General features: G+C 41.9%; 2 protein-coding genes across 3 annotated transcripts; one reads left to right on the top strand and one right to left on the bottom strand.

Annotated features, from left to right (window-relative positions):
- The first annotated feature begins 1755 nt into the window (after window positions 1-1755).
- Window positions 1756-2592, top strand: LRRC10 (leucine rich repeat containing 10). Its single transcript, XM_021544282.3, has one exon. It carries the CDS (start codon window positions 1756-1758, stop codon window positions 2590-2592), a length of 837 nt encoding a protein of 278 aa, XP_021399957.2.
- A 2497-nt stretch (window positions 2593-5089) lies between these two features.
- Window positions 5090-16021, bottom strand: CCT2 (chaperonin containing TCP1 subunit 2). 2 transcript variants are annotated; one of them, XM_021544266.2, is made up of 16 exons: window positions 15884-16021; window positions 15203-15277; window positions 14671-14736; window positions 14461-14572; window positions 12906-12982; window positions 12080-12192; window positions 11412-11614; window positions 11118-11218; window positions 10912-11039; window positions 10395-10498; window positions 8773-8892; window positions 8069-8197; window positions 7880-7983; window positions 6805-6904; window positions 5966-6107; window positions 5090-5392 (listed from the first exon to the last, which is right to left on the bottom strand). In XM_021544266.2, exons 1-16 carry the CDS (start codon window positions 15884-15886, stop codon window positions 5362-5364), a joined length of 1608 nt encoding a protein of 535 aa, XP_021399941.1. In that variant the 5' UTR covers window positions 15887-16021; the 3' UTR covers window positions 5090-5361. The 2 variants fall into 2 exon arrangements, with proteins under 2 accessions (XP_021399941.1, XP_077639643.1); XM_077783517.1 differs by lacking the exon at window positions 15884-16021 and adding an exon at window positions 15666-15701.
- Between the last annotated feature and the right edge of the window lie 3225 nt (window positions 16022-19246).

Below are 19246 nucleotides of genomic sequence, written 5' to 3'. Positions count from 1 at the left end.
TCTCAGCACTCACTACTCTCTGTCCTGCTGCAATACTGTTTCCCAGGTGCCCTCTCTATTGTTGTCCTCCACACACTTCATTGCATCACTGCTGCATGGCACAGCCACTCATCTTGTGGGGAAAAAGCTCATAAACATCCTATAGCCTGTACCAAATTGATGCTAAGAGCTGCTTTACATTTGAAACCAAGTGATAGTAGAGAGCTCTATATAACTAGATTTGACCAAAAATCCAGAGGCCACTTTAAGTGGTGCCTTTTCCTCAATGTTCTGTTTGCTCTGCCTTTCATCTTTCAAGAATGTGTGGCTCTCAGCAGTCACAGATTTTGGTAGTTAGCACCTAATACCCCAAAACCAATTGCAGATTGTTCAAAGAAAGTATTCTCCCTAAATTACAGTAAGTGTGGAAAATTACAGCAATGAGCTGTAGATATCAAAGCAAAGAGCCAGGTGGTGAAAAAATTTTTTACCTTAAAATACTCTGCCAGCTTTTACATCCAAAGCTCATGGTAGAGCCATGGCCAGCAGAGAGGCAGGACAACCACAGAAAGGGTTGGGTTGGAAGGAATCTTAAAGATCATGTAGTTCCAACCTCCCTGCCATGGGTAGGGACAAACAGGAGTCCCCAGGAAAGCCTGAAATAGCAGCAGCTCAACATGTCAAACTATGCAGAGGTTCCTATACATGGGGATGCTGCTAGAAATTAGAACTGAATAGCAAAATGGGTCATGATGAGACTAGAACAGTTTACACTGTCACATCTAAATAGCCGTAACTTTTCAAAATCAGACTTATTTCACTTACAACAAGTGAGAATCTTGACAGAAATAAATCCATGGGAGTTTCTTTGACAGGTTTTGGTACAGACAGAGGAACTGCAGTAGCACAGTTGAAATGCAGGAGAACAACCTTGGCAATTTGTGATAACACATTACATTGGGATTCAGACAAGGAGTAAAACAATGTGAAGAAAAAGGCCCTACAGACAAGGCCAAAAATGTAATGAAAAAGGCCCTACACAACCAAGAGTGCCAGAGGCTATAATAAATATCATTAAATTAGGAACATAAACAGTAGAACCGCTCAAGATAGCAGTTTGCCAAGTATTTGTGTTAAAGCTTTAAGATAAGTACTGGGCAGCAAGTTACAGTCTGAAATCCAAGTATTTGCCACCTTTCAAAATACATCCCTGAAAGTGCCACTTGTCTTGAAAGTCAGCCAAGTCTTGACAGGTATTTTAAACAGCAATTTGATCAGATCTGACATTTCTACTGAAAGTTTCATCAAAGTTAAATATCTGAGCTTAAAACTTTGGTCTGCTCTGGTGTTTACTTTCCCAAGCCCATTCTTGCTGCCTGCATTGGCTACACAGACAACACAGCTGCAGCAAGAGGTGATGGGCTGGGGCATTGGTGTGACCCTAATTTTGTTTGGGGCAAAATCAAAGAACATTTACAGTGTGCAAGGGGAGGAAAGAAGGAATGTTTTGAGGGTGGGAGGGAGCGAGGGTGAGTGAGTGGGAGTGTGGGGAGAGAGGGAGACCAGGGCCTTGAGTCATCCTGTCTATAATCCCCATCACCAAACACTCATTCAGTTATCAGAAGCATTTCAGAACCCTTGAGATTAATGGCTGGTGCCATGTAAACAGAGCCTTATATTGGGAAGAACGAGTTACCAACAGGCCAGTGTGCAGCAGAAGATCAAGGCAGCCTCCTGTCCCTTGCAGTCCCTGCCATCCCAAAACAAACTCCTGACATGGGCAACAGTCTGAAAGCCATACTTGCTTTTGTGCCCTCAAACAAGTGCCAGAAGTACCTCCTAGAAGACCTAGAAGAGATGCCAGTGGATAAAATGGTCGACCTGAGTGGCAGGCAGATGAGGCGGCTGCCTGTGCACATTTGCTCTTTTAGGGAACTGGTTAAGCTGTACCTGAGTGACAACAACCTGAACCACCTGCCCCCTGAGCTGGAGCAGCTGCAAAACCTGCAAATTTTGGCACTGGACTTCAACAACTTCAAAGCACTGCCCCTAGTTGTGTGTACGCTGAAGCAGCTGTGCATCCTCTACCTGGGCAACAACAAGCTCTGCAGCCTGCCCCTCGAGCTCCGACTCCTGCAGAACCTGAAGACCCTGTGGATCGAGTCCAACTGCCTGCAGTACCTGCCCGAAGTGGTGTGCGAGCTCAGCCTGCTCAAGACGCTGCACGCCGGCTCCAACGCCCTGCGCAGCCTCCCTGCCCAGCTGCAGCGCCTGCAGGAGCTGCGCACCATCTGGCTGTCGGGAAACCTGCTGTCCGAGTTCCCTCCCGTGCTCCTGGACATGCCCTTCCTGGAGGTGATCGACGTGGATCGCAATTCCATCCGGTTCTTCCCCAGCCTTGCTCACCTTCCTGGCCTGAAGCTGGTGATCTATGACCACAACCCCTGCAGGAATGCACCCAAAGTGGCCAGAGGGGTGCGCAGGGTGGGCAGATGGTCAGAGGAGACCCCCGAGCCCCGCAAGCGATCAGGGGCGGTGATAGAAATCACACTCGACGAGAAACCATTGCTACCTCCTGCTGCCAAGACCGAGCCAGAAGCCGAGCCCTGCTGACCCTCAGCTGCCCCTTTTGGCCATGGTGGCAGCACTCCCACCACTGCCCAACCTCTACCTCTCCCTTGCTTGCTGGTGTCCAGGGAGCACCACACTGCCTGGCAATCATTAGGAGTATGTGCACCAGCTCGGAGATAACGCAACAGCAAAACTCTTGCATAGACACCCGTCTTTGTGCAGTAGCCAGCGCTCTCCCTAGAACAGACTTCTTCCCTCTCCCGCTCTTCCCATGCCAGGACCACACACAGTTCACAGTAGAGATAAGACTCGGTTTAGATATTTGCCATGGGTGGATTGCATGGAGCAGAATGGACTTGCTGCTCCTCACCCATAGGCTCACTCTCCTCCCGTGCACCTTGCTGAGGTGTCCCAGCTCAGCCGGCAGCCACTGCTCAAGGTGATCGTCACTGAGCTCTAAAGCAACCCATAGCATTGGTCTCAACTTTTTCTGAAACACAGCAACACCTTGAAGGTTTCCCTGTCTGCTGAGTGGGAAGTGGCAGCAGAGTCCCAGCTGCACTCTCAAGGAAACAGCACTTATGTCCAGGGGGCTCTCCTCTTTCTTCCTGCAAAATTTGTGACAACTGCTTCATTACTGATGAGCACCATTCAAATGATGGTGAGGAAAGCTGTAGGCTTTGCTGCTGGGTTTTGTTACTGACAACATTGCTTCTGAGGGCAGCTGTACAGGATAAGTTTTCATGCAAGAGCAAAGAAGAAAATTAAAGCCTGACTAAAAAGAAAAAGCTGCAAGAGCTGCAGAGGTAAACTTGCATGAATAAAATCCAGGGCTGTGAGCTGTCACTATAATCTTGCACATAATCTCATGAGGCAAACCTTACTCAGATTATTTCAGCTGGGTATTTCTCAAGCTTTGCAACTTGGACCATTTCAGATCCCCTTAAAAATGCACTTTTTTCTTAAGCTTTGCTTTAATTGACTAACAGAAATCTGGCTCAAAGTGACATTTTAAACTTTAGACTCCATAGCATGGTTGAATTAGGTGACTGGTTTTGTTATTAACAAGGGTGGAAAGTCCTTGGTGGCACACTTTTTGAGAACTGTCTCACCAGCACAGCCTGCAGAAGTGGCAGTTGACTTCCCAGAAAAGGTTTGATTTCATGCCAGTTTGTGACTGCTTAATGTCATCTACATGCTTGAAAAATTATCTGGACATATACAGACTCTGCTAACACTTGCTGTCTTGTAAAATGAAATCCAAATTTGCATCTGGCTGGCACCCATGTAGTGTGCTCCTAGTCAAATTAAATAAAAGTATACTAGAATGCTTTTTTTTTGCCAAGTTAAAAAAATCCTTTTTTGGAATTAACACCAGATTCTCTATCTAGTCTTGTTCCAACAATTTCTCCCTACAAAAAAGAGAGCAGAACGTGAGTTAGGGGGGCTATTTTAATATCCAAGGTCAATATTTATAAAATATTAAAATATTCCTACAGAACTGAGCTGGTACTGAGGGATGGGGAAGAGCACACTTTCACTGGCTTATCGATGGTCTGTGTTTCACCCAGTCCTCTCCATACAACACTATCACTTCCACAGAGCTGAAGAGTCTCTGTCAAGTATTAAGGGGAGGATTCTGTAAGCAGATTCCCTTCATTTGAAGAAATCTAAGGGAGAAAAACCTTTGCACACGTACTTGCTTCTTTCAGCTTAATCTTTCTGCTTTGGCAGACTTGCCCTGGTGTTTGCAAGGGCCAGAAAGGTCACAAGGCCTGGCGGGCTCCCACACAGACAGGGCCCTGCTTGTCTGTGCTTACAGTCCTCACAGATCTGCATGCAGATTGCTGCAGGAACCACAGGCTTCCTTCCAACCTAGGCACAAAGAAACCAGACCAGTCAAGAAACATGTTGCCTTTGCAGCAACTAATAGAATAGGAAAGTGAATATAAAGACAGGATTCAACAGACATGAAAGAGGGGGAGCAGAGAGGGCAGGAAGTGAATGTTATGGAGCCTGACATATTTTCTGCTATGTGTCCACAATTACAAGTGTTTGTAAAGTCAGCCCAATACTTTATAGATCAACACTCAGACTGTTTAGTCCAGAATGCTGGACTCCCTCTCAAACTGTACATTCCTCTCAACTCCCTTGATCAGAATGCAAAATTTGTGGTGTAAAAAGCTGTAAGATCACTTAGTTGTAGTTCTGGGCATTGATTGAGGTTCTTCAGCCACTCTCTCTCTCTTCTATCATCAAAAAAAAAAAAAAAAAAAAAAAGAAAAAGAAAATAGTGTAATATTCCAGTACCACTAGAAAAAGATACTATCTAACTTCAGAGCCAATTTCCAGGACCCCAATTCAAAACCTATGCAGCCAGGAGTGGAACACACCACTCACACTAACACAGCAGGTCAACATGAAACCAGTGAGCCATGAGGGCTTAGTCACTCCCCGAAGCAGCTGAGGATTTGCACCACAGCTGTCCTCATGGAGCTGCCCTTCCTGGTTCTACAGAAAGAAATACAACTTTGGGAAATCTGATTTTTTTTTGTTGTTTTTATTTCTGTGTATTTTAAGTGGAACCTTGAAGGAACAGAATGAATAGGGATGTTGAAAACCCCTGGTTTATGCACTCCTGAAAGTGAATTCTTCCCCACAACACATAAAGGCTCCAGTAAGTAAAAATGAACTGAAGACAGTGCCAACTGTTTCTCTGAAGCTTCTGTTCCATAACCTCACAAAAACTAGACCATTAAAAAAATTACTAGGTGAGATCTGGTCCACACATCCTCTGGTACTGAAGAAAATTTAACAGGGGCGATGGTCTGGTACACGTTTTCTGGGGAGAAAAAGAAAAATCAGAAAATTCCCACCATGCTGATGTCCACCAGCCCCTCCTCACCCACCCTTATTTTTAACCTTTAGTAAGTACTTTGTGTTCAGTGACAGCTTTATCTCACAGCACAAAAACCAGTACCACCTCAAATCTAACACACCACCCATGCCCATGCTAAAAAAATATCTTGTGATGCAAAAAGCAGTGAAAACTACTTGGTAGCAGGCACCCAGGGGATAACCTGCCTATGAGTGCAATTCTTCTCAAACATTCTAAGAAACATCTAGGCATTTCACTATAATTCTTGCCAAAAGAAAAAAGAAAGCATGATCCCTTACATTTTGATGAGCCACTTGTGCAGATGTTTAGTGGTACCTGGAATTAACTAGGCACTACTAAGGCACAGCAATTTAAGTTTGCTGATGGCTCTAAAGGCCTGATGCTGCTAATGCAGTAAAATTATCTAATATGAACATCAGCATGTCACACGTCAGGTTCCCTTTCAAGTAAAGCATGTTTAGACCAAGACTTTACTCTTCCACAGAAAGACTAATCATGCAGATACTCTGGTCATACCTTGGTGCTGCTTTAATGATGTCATCTACACGAAGAATCATTTCTGCTGCTTCAGCTGCACTCAGTAAAACTTGTCTCTTGACCTGGAAACTTTCTGTTACTCCCAAAATTGACATGTCCCCAATGACCCCCTCTTTCATATCTGGAAGAAGAAATACATTAAGAGGTGGGGATTGGTTTTGTTTTTTAACTCAGCATTTTTTAAGGAAATTATAAGAAACTGAGAGCATAGTAATTTACCTGCTCAAATTAACTATATTGAGAGGGAAGTATTAAATAAAGTCTTCTACCTCAAGACTCCTGATTAAAGCCTAATTTTGCAATTATACACAAACACTTGATGATAAAAACTTTATACACTGTGATGAAGAGACAAGATCCAAACAGAACTCTCAACACTATGCCCTTAGGTACATTAACTTCAGGGCTCTTCTTCACAACTCTGTCGTTGTTGTTTGGTTGGGGTTTTTTTTGGGGGATGGGGGGGAAGGGCAAACGGAAGGATGTCTGGTTCTCCTGGGTTTTTAGCTGGTTGCTGGTTTTAAAACAATGTTTTTCTTTTAAAGCTTCCTATAACTAGACTCAGTGTAAGGAAAGTGGTTTTTAGAGGTGAACACCATCCATTTAAGAATCAAACGTTTTCATTCTACTGTCAAAAGCCTGGTATATCAGAAAAGGAACGTAGTGCTGTACACCAATTTCTATGCAAAGCAAACATATCAACATACTCAGTTCTTCCTGCTGAATACGTGTGACAGACATACATGAACAACTTTAATGAGCCTAATGGATCTGGCCAAACAGCAATTCAAACACAGAAGTGAAGCTGATCCCCTTACCCAGTCCATAAGTAGTCTTCCCTTCACTATGAGCAGCTCTGAGCTGAGCAACCAAATCAGCACTGTCATAGCCAGCATTATCAGCTATTATTGTTGGGATCTAAGGGGATAAACACAGGTTGTTTTTGGGACTGACTGTTAGTAAACATGAAACATACTTTGATATTATTAGTTTACAACTGAATTTCAAGAAGATGCTTCAGAAACATGCCAGATGATCTGTTACTGTGATAAGTAAAAAACCTGAACTACTTTTCTAAGAATTTCAAGACTGTTTTAAGAAAGTACCTATGAGGACAGAAGCATGTTAGCAGATTTGTAAGCCCATTTTACATGGACAGAAGATAAAAAAGAATCTTGTCATTTTATCGTTTCAGACTACAACTGAAGAAAATGTTTTCATTTAAAAAGCACAAGTCTGGTAAGCATTAACTACCTGACCATTCTGTTCACTGTTTCCATGACAGCAGTGCAAACTTGCATGTGCTGACTGAAGAGGTAATGCCAAGTGTTACATGCTCTTAAATTTAATTTTCTTGGGAGAAAGGTTTTCCCTAATTCAAATAGCAGAAATTCAATTTCATTCTCAAACTGACAGCCTGTTATCACAAGTCTATTAATGTTTCTTGTGACATTCTCATTTCCTACTGAGGTGCAATCTCCAGTGCAAGACCAGAAACTTGTAGCTAGTACTAGAGTATGAATACACCCAAACAGCACTAGAGCATCAATGGAACAGAAGCATTGCTCTTTCCTAAATCAGTTGTCAACGACGTAAGATGAGATTTTTATGTACTATTTCTGCAGCACTTTTAACTAGCAGGTAAGGTGAGCAAGAACAAATTAGAGGAGGGTTAGCATATGAACATTTACAATTCTGTAACATGCAGAATTACTAAAACACTTTTTTCCTAAGACAAAAAACCAATTTCCCCCTTTGTTTATCCAAGATGTGTTGCTAAACTTCAGTTTTCTACTTTGGACAACCACAACTGAAGCAAATATCTCATGTCACAAGTTAGTAAACTTCATGAAACTTTGTCTCTTAGTCCAGCGACCTGATTAATAAACCTACCATTCGTAAAGCCTTAGCAAAGGACTCCATTGCAACAGATTCTTTGCCAGGTGTTCTGACAGCAAGTTCTGCAACAGCATTAGCCATCAGCATCTCTGAACAACCTATTCATTGAAGACACACAGATGTTACATATCTAACCCTCAGTAATGCAAAATGTGTGACATGTACAAAGAATCTGATATTCACCTCCACCATATACAGTTCTTGTGTCCTTCACAGTCTGGGCCAGGACACAGAGAGCATCATGCAGAGACCTCTCTGCTTCATCTAGAATCTGCTGTGTGGCTCCACGCAAAACTATGGTGCAAGCTTCACCTGGAAAGCACAAATGTAAAAGGATTAAAATGAGAAACCAGGACACAAAAATGGGCTATCACAAAGCATTTACAATGGTTTTGTTATTGCTGTGGTCGAGTTCTGTATTATTTAATTCTGGGAGCAGAAGAAAGCATGATGACATTTAAAAGATAGAATGAAATTATGTGCGCAGTGCTATTGCTTTGGTTCCACAACACCTTAATTAATTTAACAGAAAATTAATATCGCCTCAAAACTCCTTGAAACATTAGAGCACTGGCATTTACTAGAACAAGTAAATGCTGAACAAGCTCTTTAAGTATGACATATTGCTACTTTTCTTGTCAATTGAATTTCCCAAAGCAGAACCCTTGGTTCCCATCCTTAAAAGTGATTATATGTTAATTTACATAACACAAAACATCCACAGTTTCAACCATGCAACTGTGCAAGATTTTTACTCAAAAGCAAGGCTTTAATAAAAACAGTTACATAAACAGTTACAGAATTCCTATGCATCACTGGAAACTGAACAGCATTAGCACAGGGTTAACAAAAATGTTACAATACACCATTAGTGATAAAACACTTACCCATTGCTACTCCAGAGAAATGAATGAGTTTATCTTCTCCAATCATGACTTCTTCAATAAGCTTGCAGCTTCCTAGTTTTACTAGCTCAGGGTGATCAAAGGTTGAAGCAATTTCACCACCTACAAGTGTAAGATCATGAAGAAATCAGAGCTCACAATGAAAGCATCCTCTCAGGCAGGGTCTAACCAAGGGCAGGGGGGGCTCTGTGTGAAAAAAACGGTCTTTGTAATTGCCCCAAAATAAATTTAAATTAACAGTACTGATAAGTCAAGACTTTCTCATGTCAGCATGTGCTACCAGAAACCTTTAACCAATGCTGATAAATCCTTAAAACACCAATGTTTTGTTTCACATCACAAGTAAAATGCTTGTGAATTGTGTCTGATAGCAGAATAAACATTTTTGCTACCATTAAAATGTATGTTTCAAGTTTTCACAGTATTTACTGATTAAAGGTTTATGAAATACTAAATTAAGTCTCCTATGCTTTAAAACTTGAGCTTGTGACAGTATTCATTTTGCCTGCCTGATGATGGCTGAAAGCCAGTGGCCACCATTCTCCTGCATCCCAAGTCTTATTCCATGCTACAGCAGCAATACTCTGCACAATCTGTAAACTGTCATATAATAAACCAAACAAGCATTACAAAGACCAAAATGTCTTTGAAAACAACATCATTCTAGTTATTGTTCTAATTCTTTCCTCTTCCTATTAGAAAACTCTTTACATGTATGCATTCCCAATGCATGCTCAATTATTCCACAGTAGAGTGCAGCACTGCGTAGTTGCAGCACCACAAGAAAAACTAAGACTTGTAGCAGAGAGTTTGTGTAAATTAAAAACTTGTCCTTTTTTCAGCTATACTATTCAAGCCAGTGTGGTCTAATAAGGCCCATCTGCTCTGCATAGAAAGTTTGCTTTCAATTAATTTCAGCATTAAGCAATGTTCCTCTTAATCATGCATTTACCTGTGTCAATGCGCCTATTGATGGTTATCTGCAATTGCTACTTTAATTTTGCTAAGATAAGCAAGTCAATGTCTTTTCCTTTCTCCTGCAAAGCAAATTCATCCTCCTGATCACTTTCAAAGTCAACTATGATGTCCCAGTTAACTATCTATGACTTCAGCAATGAGAATTATCTGCAGCATTCCAGAGGTTTCATTTTCAGCAGTTACTAGAATCACATTTATGCTGACCACTACTCAAAATACCCAGGTTGCTCATGTCATTTGAGGTCCACCTCAAATCAACAACTCAGGCCCACATTTTTAACAAAGGATGACTCTTTAGTCTTCTCTATCATCACAGTCAAACAACAGCCATTTAGAACCAATTGCTACAACAGAATCAAGAGCTGTTAATACTAACTTGTGGAGTTATTCTTTCTGCTGCTACGTTTCATCTTTTTCTTAGAAAACAAACATATCAAAATCTTATCAAGCAGGATCTTAACTGAAAATATTTTTAAAATAGGAAAGAAAATTACTAACTGGCACTAACTTGCTAAATTATGATCCTTTATTCACAGATGTTGAAGAAGTATGTTTAAATAAGTTTTATGTTTACTAATGTTCAAACAAATATTGTGCTCCTCCAAGTTTCATATAGCTCTACATACCTGTGACAAGAGCCAGACGTTCTACACCAGCAAAGTCTGCATGTTCAATAGCCATGACACCAGCAGCTCCAAAGAGATGCTCAGGGTAGTTGTAGATCAGCTGTCTAAAATCAAAACACATCTCACCATCACAAACAGAACAAATCTTTGAAAATAACACAGTAACAAAAGACACCAGATTCTCAGTAGCATGGACACAGAACAATTTCTGAAAGCTACTAAAGCAGTCAATGGATGAGGCATCTGCCACACATGGAATGTTACACAACATGGAGGAAAACGTAGTGACAGGAAAACATGCAAAGCTAAGGAAAAAAAAAATCAAACTATGATGTTTTTTGAAATATCCTTTCTATGAAGAAACACTACCACACTAAGCACAGGCAGCCATACGCTTTAAGGTCTAAGTCCTTTGATCCTAAGTACCTGCCAGGCACCTAGCTGCCTATTCTAGCAGAGTGAACTAGAACAACATGGAAAGTAATGTAACTTTCCCTTTTTCCTAAGAAATACATACCTGTTAATAAAGCAATTTATTCCATGTTTAAGAATACGATCCACTTTCTCCTTCATTTTTTCTTTTTCTGCCTGTTCTATTTCTGCCACTTTTGCTGTGGAGTCCACTCTAACACGAGAGCCAAAAATCTAAATCAAAGAGAAAAGAGCTCAGTCTTAAAATTCCATTTACAAAAACAGTTTCTCAACAGTAGTTCTGTCACATACCTTAATCTTGTCTGTATCCATACCAGTATTTGCAATAAGAATCTTAGCATTTTCAATTCTTTTTGGCTGATTTACACCAATCTTCTTGTCAAGTAAAAAGCCTGTAGTAACAGAAAGGTCTTGTCAAACTTCGAATTTAAAAAGGAGAGTAACTACTAGTTATCACAAAATCCATCATCTTTAGTTTTCAATTTAATAACATAACAGCGTTTCCTATAAGAAATTTACATAGATGTGTAACCTTTAGCAGCTTTATTTCTCAAGTGCATACACAGTCAACACTCAAAAGCTTACCTTCATCTAAGTAGGAATCAGCCAAACTTCCACCAAGTTTCTTAATGACATGGATAGCCTCCAAATTACCAGAACCTTTCAACCTAAGAACAGCTTCTACAGCTAGTTTGACGAAGTGATCCTTATGGTGAGTAAGCAATTTTGATGATAGAGTCGTTCCCGCAATGTTCATCAAGTCTTCACGGAACTTCACTTCATCATTACTAAAATAAAGACAGTTCAGTTAAAGTGGCAAGTCTGAAAGCCTTAACTACCACTAGCTACCACCCTGAGTCTTTGCCACTTCTTTTAGCCTGTATCTATATGTACCATATTTTCTTTTGAGGAACACTGCACAGAATCCCTCCACTGTCCGAGAACACAACCTTCTATTTGAAATACAAGTTTTGTTAGGAGAATTATTGCATTCAGCTTTAGAAAGTTTCTGCTCCCAGAGTGCTGGCCATGGGAAATAGTTATATTTAAAATGTGAGTAGAAAATCTGAAATGCCAGCTCAGATCTTTGTTCCAGGGAGCAAATTACAGCTTGAATTTAATTTCTGCATATCATAAATAATTTTGAAGCTTCTTTAACTCATTTGGAGAAAACATAATTATTTTTTTCTTAACTGTTAAAATTAATGAACTCAGAAGTACACTGAGAGTTACAGCAAATGGACATTACTAACCCATGATCCACAGCTGCTTTCAAAAGTGCCTCTCTTGAAGCCTTTGTGGCTGCTCTCCAGCCTGCAATGATCGTCTGAGGATGAATCTTCCTCGCAATCAGTAATTCTGCCTCCTGTTTAAATGAAATCAATAATTACTCCCCCCACGAAAAAGTACAGTTTCACTAACTAGAAAAGACATGTTCATTTACAGATGCAACTTAAAGTGCAGTTGAAAAAAGCTATCTTTCTTTTTCTGTGGAACTTGGCAAGCTGACAGATCATTCCTTAAGATGCTCTTGATCCCAGTTACTGGACCTGAGATGATCAGGCTTTCTGACACAGCTCTGCAAGGAAGAATTATGCATTTCTTAAGTCTCTTTCATAGTAATTTCAGGTTTTAGAGTTTGGCAGTATAAATTTTTCTATAAGTATAAAATCCATACAGAACAGTAAAGGAACAGTATGAATTCAGGCCTTGAGAAAATAACAGAATTTAGCACAAATTTTTTTTATGTAAATGGATTTCAGAGGACTGAGCCTCACAATTAAGCAATGCTGCATGCTGCTCAGTGCAATAGTCAGGAAGCAAGCTGTGAGAGTCAACTTAAAATACTTGAGAGTTTATAAAAAATAATATAAGGAATAATAGTCTAAAATAATACCCAAAAAATGATGATGCAATACCTAAGGGTTGTTTTTTGCCCCCTATCAATTTCACCAGCAACAGAGCAAGCGATTCCTTTCTATGCTTTAGGAACCCTTTCACAAACATAGGATAACACACCTCCTACTGGTGGCATCACAGAAGTACACTGACAAACATCCGAAAAAACTAATACATCACCCTCAGTAATTCAGCTGCCAACACTGTGACAGATGTAGTTCCATCACCAACTTCATCATCTTGAACCTTTGACATGTCTGAAGAAGGAAAACACAGTATTAATGCTATTTTTCTCATGCATTAATTTGGACAAGAAAAACAAATCTTAACTCTCTGTGTAAAGAGGGAACTCTAAAAAACACCCAGAAAAACAAGAGATACAAATTAAACTTGGCATCCCTCAAATTCCTCCTCTTCATTTACAACCTAGACACCAGTTTCAGCCTGGTGATGGTCAGGATGCTCCCCTCTGTTCCCCATCCTAATAATGGTTATCAAAAGGAAGTACAGCTGGATAGAAGCTCTAAGGTATAGATACAGGATCAGAGACTATAATAACCAGGTCTCCTGCATGAACTGCTGATAAACTGGGAAGCAGCAAAATTATTAGGAAAACTGACATCCAATAGTTCAGGCTCCTGCTTGTCACCAGTACTGGACCACTGGCACACAGAACAGTCGCTCACAACAGTAAACTGTACAGAAGTACAGTGCTCACTGAGTGACAGAGATTTAAATCTGGAAGAAACAGAGAGAACTTCTGTTGCTGCACAGATTTCTGTTTCAAATTTTCCCACTGCACTAAGAGGGTCACACAGCTGTCTTTTGTCCCTTCTGACTACTGGGACAAAGCAGGGTTAAGGGACAAGAAGGTAAAAAATCAGTTTTGAGGAGCAGCATACATCAGAATTTTACTTTTGCAGAATGCTAAAACTCTTGCAGTACCCTGCCCTTCTTACTTCAGATTTCTACTCCCCCTCCATTCAATTTTTCACAGTATTTCAAGAACATTTTTCTAAGAACAAATAAAAACTCCACTATAGAGTTACAAATTAAGAAATACCAAGCCTTTAAGAACTCACCTGGGGGAATCCAGAGCTTCCCTCTGGCTGCCCTGGGACCCTGGCAGGGGGTCAGGAACCCCCCCTGTACAGAGCCCCGAGAGACACTGTCTCTGATCTCTGTCCATGGAAAAGTTTTCAATCTTACAGGATGAATTACAAGTGTAATTCATCCTGTAAGTGTTTGATGTAAGTAATCATTAACATTCTGAGTGTTTGATGTAAGTAATAATTCAGTGTGGCACGGGTGCAAAAGTAAAATTTTAGGATTCTAGATTAGGGGTTCAAAGGGGACAAGATGGAGGAAATTGGGTGTGTCTTGTCCTTCTTCTCCTTCTTCATGACCTCCATGTTTCATTGTAGTGCTGGCATTTTTCTATTGGTTTAGGCTGGGGACACACTGTTCAATGTAGGTGACAGATATTGGCACATTATTGTAAATATAGCACATGTAGTTTCTGGTATTTAATGTTTGTAACATCCCACTGAGGGCAGAGCCCCACACGCTCCCCTGCAGGACAGACCTGCAGCAGGGCAACAGAACATGTTAGAGATAAGCAAAAATAAACAAGCTTGAAACCAGCAGATGAATTATGGCTTCTTCTTTGGCAACGGGGCAGAAAGACATTTTTTACAATCTTGGAATCACCAATACCACAGATTCCACCACTCACCAACCAAGACCTTGGCAGCTGGATTGTCAACTCCAATAGCTTTCAGGATGGTTGCACCATCGTTGGTAACTGTGACAGAGCTGTCTCTCCCGGTACTTAAAAGAATCTTGTCCTACAAGATGCAAGATTTAGCATACTACTTGAAAAGGCACTGTAACTATTAAAGCTAAATTAATGGGCATGCCTACTGAGAGCCAGGAACTGTCTTACCATGCCTTTAGGCCCCAGGGTGCTCTTGACTAGGTCACCAATGGCAATGGCACCAACAAAGGATGACTGAAATGAAAATAAATATACCTCAGGGAACAATTTATTTCTATTCTAATAAAATTATTATACATTACCACACAGCTTTTGACATTTTACCCAACCCTTCCACCACTTTCAACAGAGGCTTAACTGAACTTAAGGCAAGATTCTTAACTGCTAAAATTTGATAATCAGATCAAATATACTTGAATCCCCCAGAAACTGTAAGTCTGTCTCAAACCCAGAAGAAATGCCACTCAATAAATACCAGTTTTCTGACCTCCAGTAGAGGTACTTTCGTTTTGACAATGAAAAGTTTCTCTAATTTTTAGTATAAACACTCCGCCTCCCTTCTGTTCACAGACGTGCAAGAAGAAAAGCCAGTTAGAGATAAAAGTTCCATATCATAATATAGTGAAAATATTTTTATTAGTAGAAAAGACAAAATTTAATTACCTCAAGTACTACCAGTTTCTTAGAGAATTAAACTTACCAAGCGAGCTGTTTCTGCCTTCTCTTCATCTGCACCTGCCTTGAAAATGTTCACAGGAGCAAGGGAAATTGATGCCTAAAACACAGTTAATGTAAGAATATTGTTCTAGCTTCAGTAAAACTATGTGTTCTAAATCCCTCACTGTAACAACTTAAACAATCGGTTTTTAAATAAAATTATTTCCCCGGACCGAGCGCAGCTGCCCGCAGAGCGCAGCGCACCGAGCTCTGCCAGCCCATCCCTTTCGGCTCTGCCCAACCAGCCGGCCTGCAGCCCGAGGGCACGCACAACCAGCAGGAACCAATGCAAGTCTATGTACTGGCCGTACTGAGCCTTTAGCATTTTGATACCTGAGCTGAACTCGCTTTTTTAATTTTTTTTCCCGTATCAATGCAAATTAATCATAGCGGCAACCAATACCCGCCCTTTAGGCCCAACATTTGCAGAGCAGCCAAGGCCTTACATGAAGCAGGATCAAATCCCGAACACTGGTACCGGGGCTCTCGGAGTCGCCCCGCCCCGGCTCCAGAACCTTCGGGCGCCGCCGCCGCGGCACAGCGCGGGGCAACGAGGGGCGCGCCCGCCAGGCCCCGCGCCCGCCCGCCTCAGCGCAGCCCCGCCCGGCCCCGCCGCACCCGGCCCGGGCCGAGGCGCCGCTACCGCCACCGCCCCGCCGCTCACCATGGTGCCGTGCCGCCGGGACCCGCCGCCCGCCCCTCCTTCCGCAGAGAACCAGCGCCGCGCCGCAGCCCGCACGCGCTCCTCCGGAATGGCGGCACGGCGGCGCCGCTTCCGGCCGCGCGGCCTGCTGGGAGCCGCAGTCCGCCCGGCGCCCGCCCGGCGCCCGCCCGGCGCCCACCGCGCCTGCGCGCCGCGCCTGGGGCGGTGCTGGCGTCTGCGAGCGCGCTCGGGGGGAAACTCCTCACCCCGGGCTGAGGCACTGGAACTCCTCACCCCGGGCTGAGGCACTGGAACTCCTCACCTTGGGCTGAGGCACTGGAACTCCTCACCCTGAGCTGAGGCACTGGAACTCCTCACCCCGGGCTGAGAGGCACTGGAACTCCTTACCCCGGGCTGAGGCACTGGAACTCCTCACCCTGGGCTGAGGCAGTGGAACTCCTCACCTTGGGCTGAGAGGCACTGGAACTCCTCACCTTGGGCTGAGGCACTGGAACTCCTCACCTTGGGCTGAGAGGCACTGGAACTCCTCACCTTGGGCTGAGGCACTGGAACTCCTCACCCTGGGCTGAGGCACTGGAACTCCTTACCCTGGGCTGAGGCACTGGAACTCCTCACCTTGGACTGAGGCACTGGAACTCCTCACCCTGGGCTGAGGCAGTGGAACTCCTCACCCTGGGCTGAGGCACTGGAACTCCTTATCCTGGGCTCAGGCACTGGAACTCCTCACCCTGGGCTGAGAGGCACTGAATGGGCTGCCCAGAGAAAGCGTGCATGCCCCATCCGTGCAGTGTCCAGGGCCAGGTTGGATGGGACTCTGAGCATCCTGGGCGAGTGGAAGGTGTTGTGGAGCTAGATGATTCTTAAGGTCCCTTCCAACTCAAAGCTACTTTTTGATTCTGTGGTTCTGTGATATTCCTGGAGGTCAGCTCTCACACAGGTCAAAAGCATTTTCAGTTACTGATTGTGGCCTCCAGTGCGCTTGCCAGCCCAGCCCAGAGGGCTGCTCTTAGACCACATCTCCAGTTACATGCAGTGAACAGGAGATGCCCTGCACAATCCCACTGAATACACTGCAATTAAATACAGAAAAATTGGTAACTACTCCCATGGCAGCTTTACCAGGGTGAGACAACACTTAAACCTTGCTTTGTCACCGCTTTTCCTCCACACAAAAAGCCTGTTACCTGGTCATATAAAAAGAAAAAAACCCAAACCCAACCTGTATTATTTTGTACGACACATCTTCAGGAATTAATTCCACCTGGTATCTGTCTTCTTGCTGCTAGGTACTAAACTCTTGGGATATATGGAAAGTTGTTTGTTCTAGATTCAAACAGGCCAGAGAGAAATCCATCCCAATGGAGACAGCAAAAAAGAACATGACTAAAACTCTGCCAACTCTCATCTGTATTGCTAATTTTGTCAATACCTGGTAAGTATTAGTCTTGAGTGTGCTAGGCTTTTTGTCCCGATTTCTTCACAGTTAGGTTACATTCCCCTCCAGAACCCTGTTCTGAAACTAGACTACTAATTTAATTTAAATATCTTTGGTTTTCATCATAGTTATGCTGAAAACTATTTAGGACTAGAGCAAATAATACAATTAAAACAATGTAAACAGCTTCTTTCAGAATCACAGCATTTCATAAAGATGTGCACTGAAGTAACAATTCATTTTAATTGACATTTGCTGCTACTGTGGTGAGTTAGCCTTTCAAAGGTCCAATGCTCACAGAAAATCTACAGCAAATTAATAAATTGGGTTTAAGGGGCTTTTGACCATTGCTAAGGTATGCTTTACAATGTGTAGAGGTAGTGACACCAGAATAGGAAGAACACAGCAGCAGTGCTGGTTCTGGACTCTCACCTCTCTCACCTGTGCCATGCCCTCACCTCTCTTGTGCCAAGGGCAATATTTCAAGTTGCTGTATGTTTCTTCACTGTACCTGAAGAAAAAAAATGCCTCTTTAAAAAAAAAATCTCCATCAACATGCATGACAAAGGTGTGACAGCAAACCAGCAGAAATGAAACAAAATCTTGGAGATGGATTTACAGACTTCAAACCACCATGATCAGTTTTGGGTTTTTTTAAACTACTGAGTAATGAGTGGAATAGGGAGGCAGGGAGGAGGGCAGAGAGAGGTACATGAAGCAATAATTTAAAGAAAAGCAAAAAAGATTATACAAACAAAACACAATACATTGACACAAACACTGCAAACTACTGAAGTAATCCACAGACAATTTTTAATGTAAAATCAATAGTTTATTGCCATGCTACAGTTTTTTTTTTTTTTCCAAATGAAGTTGGCACTGGTAAGGGGAAAAATGTACATAACACATTTTTTTTAAATGCACATTTGGTAAGCTTTATAACAACAGCTTAAAAGAAGTGAATTTTTTTTTAAGATTAATGTGGAATGGCATAAAAATACACTCTTTCTGCATAGTATAAGAAATATGGAATGTTTGTAAAAACAAATTCACTGAACAGGGAAAATTACTTGAAATTTTATAAACAATTTGGCAATGGTACTCCCACTGTTTAGACTTTTTTATATAAAAGAAATAAAAATCTAGAAAGCTACCTTTATACAAAGTTGCTATATTTATGCCTTTAAGTAGGAAAAAACATTTTATAATGCAAATTAGGACATACAATAATCTTACAATATGATACAATGTAATGACAAGAAAGGAACATACAACATAAGATTTTGGCCTTTGTAGAAATGTCTATTTCTGCATTTAATAAATGCATTTGTGGCACACTGGTGACTACTGTATCACTACTACCAGTCAGCGTTGACGCTAGTGCGGTGCACAGCTGGCCTGCGGTTTGGCTGGGACACAGACTGCTTTCCAGGAGACCAAAGGTGATGCTGCAATGAAGCGAGACATAAAAAAGGCAACGTGCCTGCTGGTTGGGCCATCTGGACCGTGGGACACCATACAACACTCTTTCCTCTCATACCAGAGCATTTCTTATACATTCAGTTATTAAGTACCAAAGTCTTACAAGTGAGAACATCCGTGTTTGCGATTTGGCAAAATTTCAAAATACAAACTTAGTACCAAATATATAATATATTATATATAAAATGTGGGTGTATGAGATACGCACATGTAATGTTTTTCTAATGCAAAAAATACTGCATTATTATGGAGTTAAATTTGCTGACATCCATTCCTAAATAACATTATTATTAAAAAACAGGTATAATCCTGACCTTTCACACATTTTAGAATCACTTCCTCTTTCATACACAACAGTTAAAGCAATATATATGCAACTATGACTTAAGAAATCAAAATTCCCGTAATTATCTGAACTCTGACCACAACAAATAGGATTTGGTTTT

Source organism: Lonchura striata, chromosome 5 (genome assembly GCF_046129695.1).
Source record: "Lonchura striata isolate bLonStr1 chromosome 5, bLonStr1.mat, whole genome shotgun sequence".
Lineage (NCBI taxonomy): Eukaryota > Metazoa > Chordata > Aves > Passeriformes > Estrildidae > Lonchura > Lonchura striata.
Note: the sequence above shows the minus strand (reverse complement) of the source record. Positions and strands in the feature narration are given on the sequence as shown.

Coding starts and splice junctions, on each gene's coding strand:
- LRRC10 (XM_021544282.3), top strand. CDS start 1,756: ATGGGCAACAGTCTGAAAGCCATACTTGCTTTTGTGCCCTCAAACAAG.
- CCT2 (XM_021544266.2), bottom strand. Junction 14,573..14,670: donor CCCTGGGGCCTAAAGGCATG/GTAAGACAGTTC, acceptor TGCATCTTGTAG/GACAAGATTCTTTTAAGTAC. Junction 11,040..11,117: donor TGGATACAGACAAGATTAAG/GTATGTGACAGA, acceptor TCTTTGATTTAG/ATTTTTGGCTCTCGTGTTAG.